This window comes from Gekko japonicus, unplaced genomic scaffold (genome assembly GCF_001447785.1).
Source record: "Gekko japonicus isolate JY-2015 unplaced genomic scaffold, Gekko_japonicus_V1.1 scaffold63, whole genome shotgun sequence".
NCBI lineage: Eukaryota > Metazoa > Chordata > Lepidosauria > Squamata > Gekkonidae > Gekko > Gekko japonicus.
In genome coordinates this window covers 913,482-937,068 of record NW_015168654.1, presented here as the reverse complement: position 1 = coordinate 937,068, position 23,587 = coordinate 913,482, and the positions used below count along the sequence as shown (strand labels likewise).

Sequence of the window (23,587 nt, the reverse complement as noted above, 5' to 3'; positions counted from 1 at the left end):
CACTGGGCTCTCATTCAGGGTCGCTCCCCAACCTTGAAGACTGGCATCCGTGAAGATCTGTAGCTCGTCTTTGTGAAAAAATTTCTTTCCTTGACGAAGATTGGAGTCCTTCGTCCACCAACAAAGAGACTGATGTAGGGACAAGGGTACCTGTAGTAATGTGTCTTTCTTCTCCATGATTTGAAGCTGATAGGGGCGAAGAAAGATCTGTAGAGCCCTGGTGTGCAGTCTGCCCCACTGGATAGCATCCAGATTGGAAATCAGGAGTCCTATAACCTTGGCTAAGGTCATAAGTGACGAAGTTGGATGTTCTATGATTAATCTCACTACTTGTTTCGTCTTTGAGATCTTCTGTTCTGGTAAGTATAGAGTGGTAAGTTTGGTGTCGATCAACATCCCCATATATTCCAATCTCTGGACTGGGTTAGGGAGCTCTTGACATGGTTGATCAAGAAGCCGTGCGCTTGAAGGCCCTGTATTGTCTCCTGAACGTCCTGAATGGCTTTCTCCTTGGACGAGGACCTGATGAGAAGATCATCTAGGTATGGATGGACATGAATACCTTTCTTCTTGAGATGGGCTATCTGGTTTAATATTTTCATGAAAACCCGTGGGGCAGTCGCGAGGCCGAATGGCATGGCTTTGAATTGCATATGGAGGTGTCCCACACAGAACCTCGGGAACCTTCTGTGTAGTGGTAGTATGGGTACATGAAGGTACGCTTCCGTGAGATCCAAAGAGGCTAGGTACTCTCCTGGCTGTAGGACTTCTATGATGGTTTGAGGGTTTCCATATGGAAATGTTTCAATTTGATAAATTTGTTCACAAATTTTAGATCCAGAATGGCCCTCCATTCGCCATTCTTCTTGGGTACCATAAAAAAGACTGAATAAAACCCCTGGCCTCTTTGGTCGGTGGGTACCGGTTCTACAGTTCGTATGTCCAAAAGATGTTGTAAGGCAGTGAACATTATTGCCCGTTTCTGAGGGTGTTTTTGCAGTTGGGAGGACTAATCTTTCCAGAGGAGACCGAAGAAATTCTAAGGAGTAACCCTTGGAGACTATTTCTAAGGTCCATGAGTCTGCTTGGGCCTCCAGCCACGCCTCCTGGAAGTCGTCCTCCCACTAGAATCTGTGCTGAGTCATGCTTTGTTATTCTTTGCATCACGATCCTGTTTGTCAGTTCTGTTGAATGCTTGTCTTCCGAAATGTGGACCTGGGAAATTTTTCTTGAACTGTTGGGCGGAAGGCCCCCAGGAGCCCCTTTTCTGTCCTGGTCTAGGCTTGATGCTCGAATTGGAAGAACGAAAGGAATGAACGTATTTTTCTTGTCCAAGTGGTGCAGGTTCTTAAGCATAGCCTTCTTTTTATCCCTATTTTCTACCAATATCTTGTCCAGGTGGTCACCAAAGAGCTTCTCCCCTTGGAAGGGATAGGCCATCACAAATGATTTTGATTGCAGGTCTGCGGGCCATGCACGTATGCTCCCTCTAAGCTGTCGAGTCTTGTGAGCCTTCCGCGCTGCCCTCCTGACGAGGGTGCTTAAGTGCCATCTTCTCCCCGCTCAATTCGGGGTCGTGGCTGGTAGTCACGGCAAGCCGATAAGTCATGCTGGCTCTGGGGAGATCCAATACCAACTCCATAATTATGGTGTCACTCTCTGCGTCAGAGAGGAAACCGTCTCCCGATCTGCCAGGCATGATCTTCAGTCAAAGGAAAATAATTCAAAGGGAGCTATGCAGCCTGTTAACCAGGCCGCTTTAACTGGCTCTCTTTGAGTATAAAGTAAGGAAATGAAACAACAGGAATAACAGAGGAAGAATAAAGTGAAAATTAACAGGAAAAAGTATTAAATTTAGTAAAGATGTGTTCCTGCCTCTCCCTGATAGGATGGTGGGAATCACCCAAGATGTCCTCCGCCTCAGAGGGAGAACTGACGTTTCGCCAGTAGCTGTGACTGGCATCCTCAGAGGTATAACACAGAAAGACGGAGAAAAATGGTAGGCAAGTAATTTACATCTACTCAGGAAGGTGGGGTAGGGCTGAGTAGATATAAATGACCTGCCTACCATTTTTCTTCTCACCTTGACATAGAGGCACAGCCGACTCTCCACAGCCATTGATGAGCCATTGACTCTCCACAGCCATCGACGAGATCGCTCCCCGGCGCCCTCTGTGCACTCGCTCTAGGCTGGCCCCTTGGTATTCCCAGGAGCTACAGCTTATGAAGCGGGAGCTGAGACGGCTACAGAGACAGTGGCACCGTGCTCGTGACAAGGCAACAAGAGCATCTTATAGGACATTTATGAGATCCTATGAGACGGCAGTCAAGGCTGCAAAGAGAGAATTCTATGTGGCCACGATTGCGCCTGCGAGCTCACGCCCAGCCCAATTGTTTAGAACGATTCGGTCTTTAACAACTCTGCCACAGGGCAGGCAAAACGCTAGGGAATTGGATATTGGCTGCATTTGCGAGCTATTTCGCAGATAAAGTCTTGGCGCTCCACCATGACCTCCCCGCCACAGTTGAAACAGTGAGTGAACTCGAGGCCCCTTGCATGCCTTCGGTTGTGGGTTTGGATTGTTTTAGCCCACTCAGCCTGGAGGAAGTTGACAGATTGCTCGTATCTGTGCGCCCAACCACATGCAGCCTTGATCCGTGCCCTTCGTGGCTCATTAAAGCGGGCCACGAGGGGTTTCGAGGTGCCTTAAGGGAGATTATCAACAAGTCCCTCTCTGAGGGGCGGTTCCCTAAGGCACTCAGGGAAGCGATGGTCTGCCCCCTCCTGAAAAAAACCAACCTTGGACCCGACCGAATTGGCCAACTATCGGCCGGTGTCTAATTTGCCCTATTTGGGCAAATTAATCGAGAGGGTGGTGGCGATACAGCTACAGAGCTTCCTGGATGACTCTTCCGTCCTAGATCCTCTCCAGTCCAGTTTCCGCCCAGGACATGGGACAGATACAGTGCTGGTTGCCCTTACTGACGACCTCCGGAGACACCTGGATTGAGGTGGGGTGGCGGCACTGTTGTTTTTAGATCTGTTGGCCGCGTTCGACACAGTCGACCACCAGTTGCTGACCCACCGCCTCGCCAACGTGGGGATACAGAGGCTTGCCCTTCAATGGCTTGCCTCTTTTCTCCAGGGTCGGGGACAAAGGGTGGTGCTAGGGGAGCAGCAGTCCCGAAGACACCCGCTCGAATGCAGTGTGCCCCCTTGCCCAGATTGTTCAGAGGTATGGGCTAGGGTGTCATCAATATGCAGATGACACCCAGCTCTATCTGATGTTGGGCGGGCAGCCAGACTCCAGCCCAGAAGATCTGAACCGGGCTTTGCAAGCTGTGGCTGGGTGGCTCAGACTGAGTCGGCTGAAACTGAACCCAGTGAAGATGGAGGTCCTGTGCCTGAGTCGGGGTGGTCCGGGGTTGGGGATCCCTCTTCCGACCTTCGGTGGGGCGCCTTTGGTGCCAGTGCCAGAGGTTAGGAATCTGGGAGTGCTCCTGGATTCCTCCCTAACTATGGAGGCCCAGGTAGCAGCCACTGCCAGGTTGGCCTTTTACTTAGGCTGATTCGGCCGCTGGTTCCCTTCCTCGGCTGCGATGACCTGGCTACAGTGATCCATGCGATGGTCACCTCAAGACTAGACTACTGTAACACTCTCTACATGGGGTTGCCTTTGTCACAAACTCGGAAGCTGCAGCTAGTGCAGAATGCTGCGGCCAGGCTGTTGTTGGGTCTCTCTAGATGGGAGCACATCCGGCCTGTGCTGAAAGCGCTGCACTGGCTGCCAATAGCGTTCCGGGTTTGCTTCAAAGTGCTGGTTCTTACCTTTAAAGCCCTTTATGGCCAGGGTCCGACATACCTGAGGGACCGCCTTTCCCCATATATACCCCAAAGAGCACTATGGTCTGGGGAACAACATCGCTTAGTGATCCCAGGCCCCAGGGAGGCCTGGCTTGCTGCAACCAGGGCCAGGGCCTACTTAGTGGTGGTTCCTACCTGGTGGAAAGAGCTCCCAGAGATCAGGGCCCTGCGGGACCTTGTACAGTTCCGAAGGGCCTGCAAGACGGAGCTCTTCCGCCAGGCTTTTGACCAAGAGCTGCCAGTACTACCACTACCAACGAGCCCGGCTGATAACTGGGAACGGAGCGGCCCTATGACAATCGAACGTCAGTGGTGCGGCGGATCGGTACCATTGTACTGGGATGGAGGCAACATCTACTGGATACCATCTTCTCTTAATTTAAGAGTAACAGCATTGAGCACTTTATGTAATTTTTGGTCATTTATTCTATTTTATCTTGTTTGATGGATTGTTTTTTAGATGTCTATGATATTTATTGTTATTGTGCTTTTATTATGTGAGCCACCCTAAGCCTGCCATGGTGGGGAGGGCGGTGTAGAAATTTAAATAAATAAATAAATTTATAAATAAATAAATTTCCTGCGCTGTACAGGGGGTTGGATTAGATGATCCTGGTGTTCCCTTCCAACTGTTTGATTCTATTACTCTATGTGGAATTACACAGAAGCTAAACCTAGGCAACAGACATTTACCAAAGAGAAGTTCTCTTAGGTTACTGGATGAACAGCAACAGGCATGTTAGTGGCAATACGTTGACTGGTACAAGGCTACTTAAGAAGTCCCATTGCATAAAAGTGATCTGATCATCACCAAGGTTGGATGTGATAGGGTGTGTGTGTGTGTGGGGGGGGGGGGATAATGGAAAATTCCATTTAAAAAATACACACAGAGAGAGTGGATTAGAGATGTGAGGGCCTGGGGGGGAAATCCCCCAGAAGTCTTCCCCCCCCCCAATGTTTCTAACAGCAACATTGGAACATTTAGGGAAGCACTGAAATTTATATGAACTATCTTCTCTTTAAAGGTTTTTCGCACTCAGTGTATAGCATGAAATGTCTCAATACTTTCCCCCAATGTTTCCATTGTAAAAACTGAAAATTTTGGGGAACAATAAAAAGATTCCTACTCAATATTTTCTGGAGGGCGGGAGCTTCCAGTTTATGGCGACACGCAGGCAGACACATCTCCTGGACGTCCCGGGGATGTAAACTGCACACCAGCGTGTGGGAGGGGGTCTGACGGGTCGCGACCCCCCCAGAGCCTTGGTAAAAGGCTCCTAGCCAGGGCGCTTTTGAGGGGCGACCTCTTCGATGCCCAAAAGCCGGAGAATTGAGGCGCCCCTCTGCCCTGAAGGCCCTGCCACTGAGTGACTGCATGGTACGAGTGCTGCTGACCAGGACAAGCGTTGGAGTTCGGGCGAAATAAATGATGACGAGCAAGGCCGAATGGCCAACAACAAACTGTGAGTTGGGTTGAAGCGAGCATGAAAATATAAAAAGAAGCTGCCCCCCCCCCCAAGAGCGACGGGAAAGCGAGCGGGGGAGAGGTCCCTCCCAAATGCATAGACGAAACACGGAAGGAAAGAGGGGGGAGCGGAAAAATAAGCGACTAAAACTGTTTTAAGAGACTTACCAGAGCGCAGAAAAGCGTTTGGGCGAATATCAGAGACTTTAGCAACTTTTCTGAAACGTAAACAAATCCAAAAAGGTGGCGGGGAAGAAACCGGAGAAAGAGAAGCTGTTGAAATTGAAACTAGGGGCCAGTCCTCGAACGGATGAGGTCACTGAGCTTTTGGCTGACTTCCTGTGCCCTCTGCTGGACGAGATCACTGGCATTAAACAACAACTGTCAGTAATTGGGCAAAGTGTGGCAGCGCAGCAGATGCAACAGACGCAATCCTTAAAAGCAACAGAGCAAATGGGAGAGAAGGTGAAGGAAATGGGCGTCATACTAAAAAAGTTAAGAAAAAGGTGCAAAAACTGGAAATGAAGCAAGCTGCAGAAGAGTCAAAGCTTTTACAGCTACAAATGGATAAAGCAAATTTGGTCCTACAGTTTCAAGGGGTCCCGGAAATTGAAGGAGAGAATCTGAAGCAACGGCTGAGTGAAGCAATAGCCCCAATGACAGATTTAACAGCGGAATACCTTTGCAGCGAGATGGATTTGGCCTACAGGTTCTATTCATCGTACATCAAGAAAAATAATCTGCCTGGGGAAATAGTGGTCAGATTCTCGAAGAGACATGTGAGATATGCTATTTTGAAAGCAAATTCGGGAACACCCTTGAAAATTGGGGGCAATAATCAGGATTTTAAAAGATATTCCATTTGATATAAGACAGAAGAGAAAGAACTATAGAGAATTAATCCTTTTCTTACAAACAAATGGCATCAGTTACAGGTGGCGTCATTTTCAAGCTCAACGATAAAAAAGAAAAGATTGACTCTGTTTTTAAAGCACGTGAATTTCTGCGAACACAGCTTGGGGAACCAGAAGAGGGCAAAGAGGGGGGGAAAGAAAGCAAATCTGATGGCGAGTTGGGCTCAGGGTCTTCGGATGAGGACTCCCCCTCTGAAAAGGGGGCGGTTGCCCCCCAAACCCCTTATAAACTGAGGACGAGAAAAGATAAGAATAAATAAGGGCTGAAGGACTCTGATTTGTGCCTGAAAAAATGTTGAAATAACTTGGGGATGCTCTGGGAATTTCTTTAAACAGTTAAAGGGATGGTTAAACGATAATTAATCTAGCATAACCGACTAAATTAATTGTATTATTAGTAGCTTTTTAAAAATAGCATGGTGTTAAGCTGATGTATGATCTCCTACTCCTGGGTTTTTAGTTAGTTGTGGGTCTTTTTTCTTTATTACGTAGATGTAGTTCCCTTTCCTATATTTTCTGTTGTAGTTTTGCAGTCTGAAATAAAAACCCAATAAAACCTCCCCCCAGGGGGCTGAAAAAAATTTTTTTCCTGGAGGGCGGGTTACTAAGAAAACCTTATTTTACAAACCTTTACTCACTCAAAATGTACAGCATGAAAGGGCCTTCTTGGTTGTGGCACCAAAACTTTGAAACTCCCTCCCCAAGGAGATTTATCTGTCTCTTTATTGGTGTCTTTTGCCAAGAGGTGAAGACTTCCAATAGCAGTTATTTGCCCTCCTTTTAGTGTTGTGTTTTAAATTGAATTGTTTTGTAATTGAATGGAATTGTTTTATAATTTTATATAATTGAACTGTTCCATAATTTTATAAAATTATAGCCAAGCAATGGCTTTTCTCATTTCTCCATGGTTGGGGACAAGGGTAGCACGGGGGGGAGACACGTTCTTTAGGTCCCCACATAAAGAGGCAGTCTGATGTTAACATCTATATGTGCCCCCTCGCCCAACTGGTTTGGAGTTTTGGGCTTGGGTGTCACCAATATGCATTTGACACCCAGCTGTATCTGCTCTTGGATGGCCCCCTGGATGCCACCCTGCAACATCTGGCTGAGGGTTTGGAGGCTCTGGCAGGGTGGTTAAGGAAGAGGAGACTGAGACTGAACCCAAGGAAGATGGAGGTTCTGTGGTGGTGGTGGGGGCTTCGGGGTTGGGGTTCAGGCTCCCGGCTCTTGATGGGGCGTCATTGATACCAATGCGCTCCATCAGGAGTCTGGGTGTGACTCTGGATGTCTCCTTGACCATGAAGGAACAGATCAAAAAACTGCTGGATTGGTGTTTTACCATCTCCGCCAAGCACGGCTGCTGGCCCCTTTCCTGTCGCACCCAACTATCAATCTCCAGGCTGGATTATTGTAACTCGCTGTATGCTGGCCTGCCCTTGAGACTGACCCAGAGGCTTCAACTAGTCCAGAAACAGCACACATACAACCTGTGCTGCGCCAGCTACACTGGTTACCGGTGGAGCACTGAGTCAGGTTCATAGTGTTAGTATTGACTTTCAAAGCCTTGAGTGGTCAGGGAACCATGTACCTTCGGGAATGTCTCCTCTAATATGTCCCCAGAAGAACACTGAGATCGGCTAGTAACAACTTGCTGGTGATCCCCGGCCCTAAGGAGGTCTGGCTGTCCTTGACTAGGGCAAGGGCCTTTTTGGTCCTGGCCCCAATTTGGTGGAACTCTCTGCTGAATAACATCAGGGCCCTGCAGGATCTGATGCAATTCCGCAGGGTCTGTAAGCAATGCTCCCTCTAAGCTATGGAGTCTTGAGAACAAAAATTCTACTTTGTGAACTACTGGCATTAAAGCTGTGGGCAAATGATTTGGTTACTGTATAGTTTGCTCTGGAGCCCTTCCTCAGCTAAGACCAAATCTGTGAGCTGGAGGCTAAAAAACCGTGAGCTAGCTCACACTAACTCAACTTAGAGGGAACACTGCCTGTAAGGCAGAGATGTTCCGCCAGGTTTCTAGTTGAGGGCAGCAATGGGAGATTACGACTGGCACCCTTCCTTTCCTTCCTATGGCCCCGTGTACCCTTCTGTGTCCTGCTGTGAGGGACAGCAGTGTAGCCAGTAAAGGGGAATTATTATATCACTATCTTGGATTAGTTTTAAATTATTGATTTACTGTTGGCAAACTTAATTATATATATTGACTGTATTTTAAATGTTTTATGAGGCTGTAAATAGCCCAGGGCCTGCTTGCAGGGTGGGCAATTCATAATTTTAATGAAATAAATAATTAAATAAATAAAATAATTTTAGCTGCATTTTCAATTGCTTGAATGCTTTTTTCTGTTTGCCAATTTGTGGACTCTGATAGGACAGAAAGGCAGCATAAAAATATTTTATATAAAATAAATAAATCTTCATGTAGGCTGATCTTCAACATTAGACAATGTTAATTTCCATGTATATTGTAGACATATTTTCAAGATACATTTATTGTTTAAATTGTTACCAAAATTATCAAATTAATACACCAAAATGTGTTTGATATTAAAGAGCTTGGAGTGTCCAGTGATAGAGTGTTTAACTTGGTATCCAAATATGTTAGTAGATCTACCTACTATGAATGTGTTTCATATTGTTATAGTTTTGCTTACAGAAAACCATAGGTACTTATCCCTTTTGAATTCCATAAATATGCCCATTAGAACAATTTTATATGCTAACTAGGTAATAAGTGATGCATTTTATATTCTTAGATCCGTAAAATAAGATTAGGTTTGATAGGGAAACAAATATGGCATATATTTAAGTTCCCCTCCCTTTCCATTTCCTTATTAAAACAAGGGCTTTCTTCCCCGTAGCCTCAAAATTCCTGGAAAGTTTCCATCTCTAAACCTGTCCATTGCACAATAGCTGAAAAACAGGAGTGCTCATTGGCAGGAATTTTCTTTGGAAACAGAAAATTGTATGGGTCTTTTTCACAAGACTATATTGCCCATGGAGCACTGGGGAGGTGGTGGTGGGGAGAATAATCTCATATTGACCAGCATCTAATAACCACTGTGTGAATCGGATCAGTGACTGATGTGATCACACCTTCCTCCTTTCCCTGAAGGCTACAGTAGTAGAAGCAGAGCCAGGTAAAGCACATCATTCCCACTGGGAAACAAGGTGGTGCCAAATGCAAGAAAAGAAGGGGAGATAGATTCTAGGTGGGCTTGACCCAGATTAGTGTCCTTCTGACTCATCCAATTAGTCAAAAGCTGTTCAAGGCTTTAATTAGAATCAGGGTCATGAGGGAAGGAGAAGCAGCCGGGTAATTAGAGACGGTCTGTGCAGGTGCATGTCTGAGCTCCCTTGGCCCCTTAATTTATTTCATAAATATTGTTTGCATACAACTTCAGCGCATTCTCCTTTACTTTGACCAGCTGTCTTGCAGCAGGTAATGCAAAGAAGGGAGCTGCAGCTCTGAAGTACTCAGCCAGCCATTGATTCTCACAGGAGATGCCATTCCCAAACAGGCAGCAAGCCATATTAATTTTTAAGAGCCACCTACTGACTGTGTCAGCAGAAAGATTTAAGGATATGGAAATGGGAATGCTCACTAACCAGGGATGAAAAATTAGCTTGGTAGTTTCTAGTGCCCGCTTCACCTTGAAAGCAGCTGGAGAAACAAAGTAAGATGAAATGTACTTATTCAAACCAGAACTTCTGAGGCTGGAGAAAGGCAGACTGTAAATATTTTAATTAAAAAAATAAAACACGTTTCCATTTTGGATTGCAAAGTTTTCTTCTCATGCCCTTATTCAAGGAAGAGGATTATACCATCTCTATCCATCAGCACCCCAAATTCTCAGATCCAGAGGAGTTAGCTGTGTCAGTCTGTTGCTGCAAAATAGTGAAAAGCCCAATAACACCTTTAAGACTAACAAATTTTATTGTAGCATAAGCTTTTGAGAAACACAGCTCTATGACTAAGAGAACTATGTTTCTCGAAAGCTTATGCTGCAATAAAGTTTGTTAGTCTTAAAGGTGCTACCAAATTCTCAAGTAGCTAGAAAGCCAGTTTGAAATGAGACCAAGTACCTCTTCAACATTACATCATCCACCTCAGACACAGAATCACCTATTACAAGACAGCTTCAACCCAACGATTTAGAATACAGAACAAGTTTCTGGTTACTAAATAGCTGACATCCAAATGGCCTTTATGTAGCAGCAGAAAACTACCAATAGGTAAATATCAAGAAGATCCAGTTTTAAGTCTGCTTTGTGTTGGACTATAAGCCGGGAAACCCATGTTCAAATGTCTACTCTGCCGCGGAAGTCCACTGGGAGACCTTGGGTCTGTCACTCTCTCCCAGCCTAACCAACCTCACAGTAGAAAAGAGTCCAGTAGCACCTTAAAGGCTAACAAAATATGTGGTAGGGTATGAGCTTTCATGAATCACTGCTCACTTAAGGGTAAAACAAAAGAGGGGAGAATGATGTCGTAAGCCAGTTTGGGTTCCCACTGGGGAGCAAGCAGGGGTATAAAAAACAAAAAAAGACATATACCCCAAACCACGGAAGTATTAGAACCTGGAGCTCCAGGCTGCCACATTGGCTTTTTTTACCTCTTGTAAGCTTATACTGTCAGATGTTTGGTCAGTTCTTAACAAAAGAACTGAAAACCAAGAGTTTGTCCTGGTTGAGAGGACTAAACTGGTATGTATTAGCAAGACCTGCCTGGATGAAGCCACTCGCTCAGTAATGGTGCAGCTGACTCCAGCTGGGTTCTCAGGAGTCCCAGCTTAGGGAGGCAGCGTGGCTACAATCCAGAGGGACTCCATCTCACTTATCAGTTGCCCTGTCAAGTAAGCGGCTTTTGTTGAATATATACCTTGTGTTTTTAAAAAATATTTTATTAAATGCTTTTAACAAGATTACAATACAAGTGGCCATGAAGGCTCATTTTACCACATGTGGTGGACTTGTGAGAAAGCAGTTGACTTTTGGACAAAAGTCCACAATGAAATGCAAAAAATTTTGAAATGCTCTTTTAAAAAGGCACCGGAAATTCTGCTTTTAGGATTGAAAATGGAAGAAGTCAATACAACTAAAAAGACTTTATTCTGGTACTTAATTACAACAGCGAGAATGATTTATGCACAATTTTGGAAAACAGAGAAAGTACCAGAAATTGAGGACTGGATACAAAAAGTTCTGTTCATGGCGGAGATGGACAAAATCACGAAGAAATTGAACAACAAAGAAGACGACGTGTTTTTTCAAGAATGGAGTGACTTTAAAATATATCTGGAAAAGAACTGGGATGTGAAACAAAACTTAATATGTTTAGACCAATATTAAGTCAAATGATGTTATCTTTAGATTGTAATGATAAGAAACTGATATTGTTGATGATATGAAGTAATTTGGAGCAGGGGTGGAAGCATTGTGGGAAGCCAATGGAGGGAGGGGAGGAACTGGGAATGGGGTAGACAATTGATAGAATGAAATGATTTAATTTTATATGTTGTATTCCTGAAAATAAAATTTGTTTACCAAAAAAAAAAGATTACAATACAAGTGCATCAAAAATACAACTGTAATACTACATTTTTGTTACAAAAAACCCCCAGAAATCAGAAAACCAAAACTTTACAATTACAATTGAAACTACTACAAAAGGAAAACAAGACTAAAAAAAAAATAATCAGCCAGTAATAAATTCCGAATTCTCAACTGTTACAAGAATTGCATTCAGCGTTGAAACAAATTCTTCTTTATCTGATAAATACTCAAAAAAGTTAAACCATATTGCTGTAACATTTTCATTACTCTTTTGTCTTAGAGATTCAGTAATCTTATCTAAAATACAAAGCTCACTAACTTTCAAAATCCAACTATTAATTGAAACTAGGCTAGAGCTCTTCCAAAACTTCGCCAAAGTCATTCTTGCTGCTGCGCACAGGTATTCCAGAAGGGTTTTGTTAGCGTGTGGTATCTAACTGAGGCCAAATATTTTAGAATCTTTAGTTCTAAAATACTTTAGTTAGTTATCTGATAAATAACTGAGATAATATCCTTCCAAAAAAGTTGTACAGTATTACATTGCCACCGAACATGCCAGTAGGTGCCCGGCTCCCCACACTCCCTCCAGCAATTGGGGGAAGCTTTTTTTGTTATATGGTGAACCTTAACTGGTGTTAAGTACCACCCTGAAAGTGTTTTGAATAACTGACTTCTAATCATTGTATTCTTAGCTTGAAATTTCCAAATTTTAGACCATTCTTCCAGGGTGATAAACACATCACTTTCTTTATCCCATCTATTCACGTAGGATGGTGGCTTATTGTATGTCAATTGAAGTAAGATAGTATACAGAATAGAGATATTACCTTTATAGCCTAAAGGGTTACATTTTAATAACTGTTCAAAGGGCGTAAGAGACCTCATTAAACTTTCTTTAACAGCCGGACAACTGTAGAAATGACTTAACTGAAAATACACATACCACAGAACTGAGTTAGACCACTACACCAAACTGGCTTAGCAGTCAGGATAAGAGGATGAGTCCACCTATGGATTACAAATGGATTAAATGACAGAAGAGAGTAGGAATAAATGAAGAGCGAAGAGCAGCAGGGTAACCATAAGGATCGGTATTGTTTCTAATGCTATTTAATTTATTCACAAGCGATTCGGAATTAAGGGTGAGCAGTGTAGTGTGGATGGTACCAAATCATTCAGGATGGTAAAAACAAAGGCAGATTATGAAGAGCTTCAGGAGGAGTTCTGCTTGGTTATGGCACCAAAGTTCTGGAACTCTCTCCCCAGGGAGAGTCATCTGTCCCCTTCTGTTGCCATCTTCTGCCAATGAGTGAAGACTGCTTTTTTTCTTCTGGCACTCCCTCAGTGATCCTAACCAATGTTTTTTATGTTTTGTATGTATTTTAACTTTGTTTTTTAACTCGATCTAGTTTTAATGATGTATGTTTTTATATTATAAAACCATTATAATGAAAAACATAATCTTACGTATTTGTTAAATGGTTAGCTGCCTTGGTGGCCCTTGTGAGGGCAGAAAGGCAGGATATAAATATGGTAAATAAATAAAAATTGGGCAAGTGGGCAACAATGTGGCAAATGAACGTCAATGTTGTTAAATGTAAAGTAAAACACATTCACACAAAAATCCTAAAATGAAATATATGCTGATAGGGTTTGAACTGGCTGAGACTGAGAGAGAAAGATCTTAGGACTGCAGTGGACCAGAAGGCGAAAATGTCAGCTCAGTGTGCAACCCCAGTGAAAGAGGCAAACTCCACACTGGGAATTACTAGGAATGGCACTGAGGAAAAAAAACTATGATGAAGCTGATGGACAGCAGACTCAGGACAGACAAAAGGAAACACTTCTTTACTCACTGTGTAATTACTCCCTTCCCCAATTCCGCCAGCCATTACACGGCATACCAGCTTTATAAACCACACAGTTGCACAACCCCACCAGGAGACTGTGTGGTTAGTGCCAATGACGCCATCTGATTTAAATTTTGATTATTACTGTATGGCATTGTTTTAATAATTTGATTACTGTTTTAACCTGTTGTATCCAGGAGGTCCAGGAGTGCCTCCAAGAGAGCCAGTTTGGTGTAGTGGTTAAGTGTGCGGACTCTAATCTGGGAGAACCAGATTTGATTCCCCACTCCTCCACTTGCACCTGGCTGGATGACCTTGGGCAAGCTGTAGTTCTGATAAGAGCTGTTCTTGAAAAAAGAGCAGTTTCTGTCAAGAGCTCTCTCAGCCCCACCTACCTCACAGGGTGTCTGTTGTGGGGAGGGGAAGGGAAAGGAGTTTGTAAGCTGCTCTGAGACACCTTTGGGTAGTGAAGGGCGGGGTATAAATCCAATCTCTTCTTCTCTTCTTCTATCCTGCTCTGAGCCTTGCTGTGCAAAGTCCAATATAATACATAAATAAATAATAATTAAATTTGTGGAATTTGTAACCTGTGGATTTAGTGATGGCTGTGAGCTTAGAGTAGGAAGCCTCTGAATACCAGTGCTGAGAGGCAGCATCATGGGAATGATTTTGCCTCTATGCTCTGTTGTTGGACCTCCAGAGTAACTAGTTGGCTGCTACATGAAGCTGGATGCTGGGCTCTCCTTCGGTTGTTAAATTTAAGCTCTGCCAAGCCTCTGTCTGCATGGATCCACTTGGGACCTGCAGTTCAATCAAGCTATCACACTAATCTACTGCAACATTCTCACTATCCAAGCATTTTGTCAACAAGCGCCAAAACCACAGGGAGAGAGGAGGAAGGGAGAATTGTCCTCTTTAAAATCTGAAATGAAATACAGCCCAAACTCAGCCTAACAGGACTCTGGAAGAGAAAGGCTGGGGGTTATAATATGAAACATCTGGGACAGTAGCCTTCTAGCTAAATCACAATTCCACAGGGATGTTTAGCATTATGGGGGGGGGGGAGCATAATTCTACCAGGAGGTTTACTGCCACACGGAGGGGGGACACAGATTATTGCACTTGGCTACTATTAAGATATACACAATTCCACCAGGAGTTTTCTAATGTCAGTGTCTCTATTTCAGTGGTTCTCAGATTGTGCTGATGCAGTACAAATGGAAGAGAACACACAAAACTCAAGGAAAGATAAAAGATCCTTTCTGCCCTCAGAGGCAAAGACATTAGTGGGCTGAATATCCTCTAGCCAATGATGTAGGCTGGTTTACACTGATAGGGGGTGACTATTCCCCTTCTTGCCCCATCACCTTAAGCTGATTCGGAGGAAATTGCTTTGTTCAAATGGTATATCTCAGCACACGCTTTCAGGGAGGTCAGAGATGTCTTGTTGCATTTCCCTTTAATATCAGCCTTGGATAAGTAACCTAATCCACATCTCTGTACACAACAGCATGCTACATGTACACATCTACATGCACTGCTATAAAATGGATGGGTAGTTTTGGTTTGGGGAGAATGTCAAAGCATGCATTTCCAAAATGTCTTACATATAGGCCTCTATATGTAAAGACATTATGGAAATACAGTTTTATTCATAAAAAGAAAGAGTACCAGTTCTCACACATTTTAATTCTTTAATCCTGCAAAAATCTGGAGAGCTGGCCAAGGTGAGGCTGATGCCTAGCATGAATGTTAATGAAAATCTTTCCCCCCTTTTTAATAAACACTGCTTGAAAAATAGGTGGTAAAAGTACACGAAGGGTAGTTGTTAGTGCTTCTATAAAAAAGAAAAACAACCTATTTACATGATGTATGGATGGCTTTTAAAGATAACAATGGGATATTGATATACCCATTTGTTCTACCTCAGATCTTACTACTGACTCGGCTGTACCATTACACCCTCACCTTATAAATTAACCAATACAATGAGACATCACATAATAAAAATATCAGATTTCCCCATGATCTTAACAGCAGAAAAGTCAGACTACCCACTGACAACATAGAGGTTTTTACATATTCGGGGAATCTCCCAATGCATGTAGGGGGGGAAATATGACTTTATAAATTAACTAGGAGGGGAAAGGCAGCAAGATGAAGGCTGAGCATGCCACTTAGACATGGAATATCTGGAGACAGAGCAATAGGGGTCAGTGGGTGGAATTAGCCTTCTCAAACCTTTGAGAGTTTATGGGACCCTGGAGAAGAGACCTTGAGGGGTGGGATTTCCAAATCTTCATGCTGCTATATTCAACACACCCCCCAGCTTGTACTGTCTAATCATGAGGACATTTACTGGGGCAGGGAGGTGCAATTTAAGCATCACTGACTTAACACACAAGCCAAATAGACAGACGAATATATTTCTGGCTTCCTATAACTTTTAAATCCTCAATAGTCTGAAGATTCAAAAAGAACACATTTACCAGTCAACCATAACCTTACATCAGCAGGCTGTTGTCTGGAGATGCTCTACCAGCCCTACAAGTGATTTCAAGAGCATCCCACAGCTGGACAGCTCCAAGTGGAAAAGCAGGCCCATGACCATATTGCACACAACACCCTCATAAACTACACTCAGATTACATAGAGAGGGAAGACAAGATTTCCCTGGGAAAACTACCCGATCCTGCATGCTTTTTTTGCTGACTTTTCAGTTATGACACATTCAGAATTCTAGTGTAAAGCTGGATTCTTTGAAGTTAATCTGCTGCACAATTTTACCAAAAAGCAAAACTTAGAGGACAAATAATAGGAAAAGAAAGAGACCCCAATACAAAGCTCTCCAAAGGGCCTGGGTGGTGACCTCTTGTTTGGATGCATTATCTTAATTGGCTAGGAAGTTGTGAACATGGGCAAACAGGAAACCACTGCTTTCTCAAAGAAATAATTTGTTGCTGTTGTTGTTCAGTCGCACAGTGGAGTCCGACTCTTCGCGACCCCATGGACCAGATCACGCCAGGCCTTCTGGTCTTCAAGAAAAAAAACTGCTACTTTTAGGACATGGAATGGTGCACTCAAAGCAGAATCCTGCATGAGCAAAGTGTGGCACAGTTACAGAATCATGGCATTGACAGTTGTCCCCCCTTTTGTACTTGGCTAGCAAATGGCAGCCTGTGGAGAACAGGAAGCATTTTTAGCTGTTCAGCAGACCAATATTTTATTAATATAGCCACATACTAGTGCTCTATCATCCGAAATCAAAACCACTGTGCTCTGCGGGATTCTGACACTCATTCTATTTGCTAGAGAATTAATAGTGGAACATTAAGCACTCTGACTCGAGAGGTTATATTGGTCAGGAGAGGTAAGCCAGAAACACTTGGTTTAAATTTCTCTTTAGACATGAGCTCTTACTAGGTGGTCTTAGCAACCCATCACTCTCAGCCTCAGCCCCCAATTTACAATAACTGGGATACTGCTGACCCACCTAACAGAGATATAACAGAAGATCACTTATAAGCACTCGAAACATACAAAGATTGCTCTGTAAACTCTATTATTGCTTTCTTCAGGGCAATTTTGCAACCACATTTTCAACTGGCATCCCTTGTTGCAAACATACTAGTAATCCCACAGATGTGCCATGCAGTGCTATTTCATCGATATGCTGAATACTGAAACTTGCAAAATCATGACTCAGCTCTCTGCTTGTCAAGCAGTTAGATGTACTGTCATGCAATTCAACACTGCAAAACATAGTTCTCTAAACAGCAACACCATACATAAGTGACGTACTGTTTTTGTAGATTTCTAAATGTATATATTTATCTTCAAACAATGACTTTTGCAAACTAAAACACAAGATTTACTGCTTGTATACTGTAAGCCACCTTGAGTTCTGCAAGGAAGAAAGGCAGCTAATAAATGTTTTAAATAAATAAATATGGATTAAACTGGTTCCTCCACTCCATTACACCTTTTCATTCTACCCATCTTCAAAGGAGCTCAAGATGGTGTCTGTCGTTGTCGTCCCCCCCCCCCAAATCCCATTTAGGATAAGATGAAAGGTAGCTTAGGCTGTGAAGCAGTCACTGGCCAATGATTGGTCACCTAGTCTGATCTTTATGGCCAACAGAAAATTGAAGCCTAGTTTTTCTGATCTAAATCCAATATTTATTCCTTACTGGAAGTGTGGTTCAATGTGGGTCCATTAGGAACAAAATCATATGTTCAACAAATAAGTCTTGACAGCCTAGTGAACCAGTTGCCTTTGAATTTTCTTCTCCTGCCACTGATTTCTAGAATGACTCAGGTGCATAGTCAGATCTCCAGATCTATTAAAGCTTCCATAATGAGCCTTCTAGGAAGATACGCTTGTCAGTTCCAGGAACTAATTTGCACTGAGATGCACCCTGGCTATTATGGGAGAAAAAAATAATCTGCAGGCTTCCTGGACCTGATTTTCTAACACATATTTACAAACTGCTTTTGCTTCTTTTTTTCATCTGTGTAGAGCAAGCAATGATGGATACTAAATTGGTGATTCAAACATTGATGCTTGGACCCACTTAACAATTTGAGCTAATCAGCCCTTATGACCTGTTGCCCTGAAAGTGAAACAGTGACATTCAAGCAATATTACTAGCAGTCTTGCCTGGAGGGGTCCAAGACATGTAGTAAACATCTACAATAATTGACCATTTCTTTCCCACTCTGCAGAGTGAGGTGTCCAATCACATCCTACCTAAACAAGACTGGTCTTATTTCTGCCTCACTGTTTCTGCATTTCTTCCAGGTATCCCTGCTTGCGTATGATTAATATGAAGAAGTGATTTATGTGATACTTGTTAAAAGAACAAACACTATGCATCTTAGCAATCTGCTCTCTATTGTAATATGGATAACACCCTACACAGTGTTTTAAAGTGAAATAAACTCTTGATAAATAGCTCCAGTTACCCGGAAAACATGATCAGAATTGCTTCTGAAGCTTCTCAACTGCAGCTACAAACACGCTTCTACAGTTATGCTATTTTTTATTTTCTTCCTGATCGGGGACCCAAAGCAGCTTTCCACATAATTCCCCTCTCCTCACAACCTTGTGTACATGTTAGGGTGAGAGATTGTGACAGGCCCACGCAGGTTTCCATGGCTGAGTGAGGAATTTGAATCCAGTTGTCCCATGTCCTAGTCCTACCCTGTAACCACTATGCCAAACCACCCTTGGACCATCAGATACAGTACAGATTGTGAAAATATAAATGAATACAAAAATGACCTTTTAAAATTCTGCCCGTCTCTGGCAGGACTTTCAATGATCAAGGGTATACACTGCTTTACATATTCTGTTACGAGATTAAAATATTTGACTGCCAAAAAACTTTTGACTGCAGAGGAAGCTTGCTAAACAATATTAAAAAACCAAAACATATATGCCTTCACTCTTAAGACAGACAGGACACTAATGTGGTTGAACACTATCATGTGCAGCCACATTACTGCAGTACAGAAAAGTCCTATGGCACCTATGTATGAAATACTCTACAGAGTGTGCACACTTGCCTGTTTGAGGAAGGAGCAATTGCCACTCAGGTGCTTACCAAGAACAGCTACTACTTCACCTAGGCAAATACGCAAGTAATAGGTCTGTTTAAGCGCTCCCATGATACTTGATCAGAAAGTATGCCCCTATACTGCTGAAAGCTACACTTATATTTTGTAGACTGAAAGAGAATTCTTATAACAGGGAAAGCAAACTGAACTCCTTCTGAGCTCCCAAGGAGAAACTAATGAGGGCTGGCTGACAATACAGACAGACCATTTTTGCACAAGAGAAATGATCACAACTTGTGCTTCCAAAAAGCTCAAATGCTAAGAATCCTAATGTCCACTGTCTTTGTAATCTATAAAAAAGGAATATTTGAGTCATAGAAGAATTATGCAGCATTTACAGTGTCAATAAGTTATACAGCTGCGGAAAGTCCTCAGCTCAGATGATGTAATCTGAGATCAAGTTTTCAGCAGTATTAACATAAAGAAACTGAGCACCATGATGAAACACACACCCAATCTCCATCTCATTATGCCACATGTCAAAGGGAAACATAGAGAGGCACCCATTATCCCACATGTCCAGGGACCTTTTTCTTCTTATCTATCCTCAGCTGAAGATCAGAAGTTCTCTCAAGTAACCATTCATTACTAGAGTGACATTACTAGAGTAACAAGACATCAGAAATGTTAGCAACCCTTAACTTGCATTTACTCAAGTTAAGCCTTAACTTGCATTTACTCAAGTACCGCTTACTAAAGATGCAACCCTCACAGACCCGCTGAAGTCTGTTAACTTCAGTGGGCTTAATTATGCTTAACTGGATGAGACTATTAATAAATTAATGCAAGGAAGTCACAGAAATCTACTTTATGCATAAGTTTAGGCAGTAGCTTATGCTTGAATAGGTAGTGCCATCATCCACCATTGACATGCACAATACTCAAAGAAACAGGTAAGAAGGGACCGAAGAAGCAACTGCCACCCTGACAGCCTAGAGAGGGAGACAACTGTCATCAAGAGCACCCAACAAAGAGCTACTTCATACACCCTAAAGAATCCTCATATTACCAACGTGGGAACAAAGAAATGTATAATATGCCCTATCCATCTCTATTCACACAGTCAAGGGATAACAAAACCATTTTTAGCACCTGGTTAATGTGAAGATATATATAAAAACAATGCAAGGTCAAAAACTGTACAGATGGTCTCTTAAGAGGAAAGCTATAACAAATTTAAAGGAAACTGATTGGTCCTGTTTGTTTATACATTCTTTTTTAGTAGAAGGGACATTCTTTCTTTCCCAGTTCCATTATGTAGTGAGAAAACTTCTTCAGAATATTCTGTCATCTCACTTGTCAGTTTTCCTTGCATACTGTGGTCACCAGGAGCCCTTTCCACAAAAAAATCTACAGAATACAAATTATTATACTTTAAATTAAATGAATACATTATTATACTCTCCTGAAAAGCTCAGAATACCTTAAATATTCAGATATTATCCTAGTGGCCTGGGAAACAATGCAACAGCCTAATATGTTATCCAGAAGGGTGCTATGATTGTCATGAGTTTCCAGAAAGGTGGTGGTGGGGATTTGACAGCACCTCCTCATTAATAGTTGAAAGATAAACCATCACTTAAGGAGTTAGCCTCCTCTACGCTGCTCCCCCTCCCCCCACATAGGCTTGTGCCAGTCACCAACATGCAAGAGAGAAAGAGAGACCATTAATTCTGACAGTTCCAAAAGGATCAGTCATATAAAAACTGAAATGTCAATAATCACTTCCCTTGGCTAGAGAATAACACCCCCCCAAAAAAATCTTAATTCCACCTCAATTACAGATAAGCCTAAATTATAAACCACCCCAAATTATCACAAGATCATAGCTAGTGGGGATTGGAGAGGCAGGTGGTCAGAAACACAATCCGGCCAGCAGATCAAACACACTTCTCATACATGGCAGATCAGCCACGCTAAAAGGACTTTTTAAAAAGTGAGCACTCTAGTTTCACCACCACGACCAAAAACCTGGACCCTCCACCATCGACGCTTCGCCTATTCCTTACTTGAACGCACCCCATCCTCTCCCCCCTCCCCCGAGCTCCGTACGAAGCTTATTTGCTTTCCCAGGGACTTTTGACAGATCCTTGGAGGAGGGGGCAATCTGCTTCTGAAACTTGCCCTAGGAAATGAGTTTCGAGGAAAGCGAAGGATTTTGTACGTCCCAAAAGGGGGGGGGGGACGACAAATACCAGTTTATCCAGACGAGCAGCCACCTCCCCCTTTCCCTCAAGTCCTCCCTCCCTCCGCCCTTGGCGTACCGTCCTGGCGGCCTCTGCCCAGGTCCTGCCCTTCTTCCTGCGGCCCTTTTCCCTCATGGCGGCCAGGTCGTGGGGGAGCAGAGCAAAGCAGGGGGGAAATGAACGAGACCACAGGGGAAAGAGACGTGCCCGAAACCGGCCCGGGATCACTCAAGTCGGTGGGAAGGGCCGCTGCTTTAAATCCTGAGGCTCACGACACCCGCCGCTCCCCCCGCCGCCATGTTGGGAATCCTACAGCGGTCACGTGACACCTCCTTCACTCTTCCTCGCCCTGCCTGCCAACTGACCGCGTGGCCCCGCCCACCGACTGGGAAGGGAAGCGAGGAGGAGGAGCGAAAAGAAAAGGGAAGGGCCACACGGTCAAGAGGCTCCGCCCTTGACGAAAGGCGAGGATGAGAGCAGTGCGCAAGCGCATCTGCCACGAAAGGCGTAAGCCCCCCCCCCCCAATCCTTGGTCGTGAATTTATTAGACGAGCCGTCGCGTGGTTCACGTGTACAGTTCGTTGCGCACCGAATTCTCCACCTCCTGGACTCCATGCTGTCAACTCTTACCTGCGCGCGCTGATAGACGGTTGCTTCTGTACTTTCGAATCTCCTAAGGGGGCGACAGGTGGCCCCTCCCCAACGTCCTCTTACGGCTTCTCCTCACGCACAAGTTAATGCAGCCGTTATTCGCCTCAGTTGGTTCTCTGCTTTGTTCTGCGGCGAGTTGATGCGGTCGAATCAGTCAAAAATTAACATGACCTACTCGAACGTTAAAATGTTAAAAACTATAAACTGCATTATTAATTCTCTATATTATAACAGTGCTTCCACAAGATTATCTCACAAGAAGTTGTTTTTTATACCCCGCTTGTCTCTGCCCTAAGGAGTAGCAAAGTGGCTTACAGTCACCTCCCTTCCTCTCCCCACGGCAGCTACCTTGTGAGATGGGTGGGTCTGAGAGAGCTCTGAGAGAACTGTGACTGGCCCAAGGTGACCCAGCTGGCTTCAGGTGGAGGACAGGAATCAAACCCAGTTCTCCAGATTAGAGTCCACTGCACCACTCTGGTGGCACTAGAATATTTTTAGATCTAAGTAACATGAATTGTATATTTTTATGAGGTAAATAAATCACCCCCATTTTATTTATCTAAAACATTTAGTGGCCTTTCTCCCTGGTGGAACTCACGGTGGCTTACAATATAAATGAAATTGTAAAAAACCCTATAAAAACAGCAAATATAAAACTTTTAAAAGTCAGGCAACTGTTTTCAAAAATCTCCACAGAATTGTTGAATCTATGACTGGAACAATTGTGCATTTGTTGTCTAGCTTTAAAAAAACACCCACCTGTATTCTCCAACTTTCAACTGCTGGCATATCAAATAAGGGAATATGAATTTTAAATAGTTTTGAGTTAATTCTAGGAGTTTGTGCATCCTGTGAGGAGAGGGAATCTTTCAGAGTTTTAATTTTTCACACACACTGTCTTATAGATTTAATTCTATAATATTTCCTATACTGATGCTTTTATTAGCCACAACCCACTACCTACCTAGCACCCTAAATTAAGGTACAGCAGTAAAGTTGCCAGCTCCGGGTTGGGAAATACCTGGAGATTTGGGGGGTGGAGCCTGAGGACAGTGGGGTTTGGGGCGAGGGGATGGGGAGGGACTTAAATGGATATAATCCCTTGGACTGCAAGAAGATCAAATCAGTCAATCCTAACAGTAATCAACCCTGACTGTTCCCTGGAAGGCCAGATAATGAAGCTGAAGCTCAAATACTTTGGCCACCAAATGAGAAGGGAGCACTCACTGGAGAAGACCCTGATGCTGGGAAAGATTGAAGGTCAAAGAAGATGGGGACGGCAAAGGATGAGATGGTTAGACAGTGTCATAGATGCAACGAACATGAAATTGAGCAAACTTCAAAGGACGGCGGAAGACAGGAAGGCCTGGCATGATCTGGTCCATGGGGTCACGAAGAGTCGGACTCGACTGTGCGACTGAACAACAACAATGCCATAGAATCCAATTTCCAAAGTGGCCATTTTCTCCAGGTGA

At 43.5% G+C, this 23,587-nt stretch overlaps 1 protein-coding gene across 1 annotated transcript in view; it reads right to left on the bottom strand.

Moving 5' to 3' along the window:
* Nucleotides 1-21,720, bottom strand: part of ASXL2 (additional sex combs like 2, transcriptional regulator) — a 106,667-nt gene extending 84,947 nt beyond the window's left edge. Inside the window, exon 1 of the mRNA XM_015415121.1 lies at nt 21,540-21,720. Within this exon, the coding sequence (XP_015270607.1) occupies nt 21,540-21,596 (57 nt within the window). The 5' untranslated portion in view covers nt 21,597-21,720. The remainder of the gene's footprint in view (nt 1-21,539) is intronic.
* Nucleotides 21,721-23,587: the final 1,867 nt, after the last annotated feature.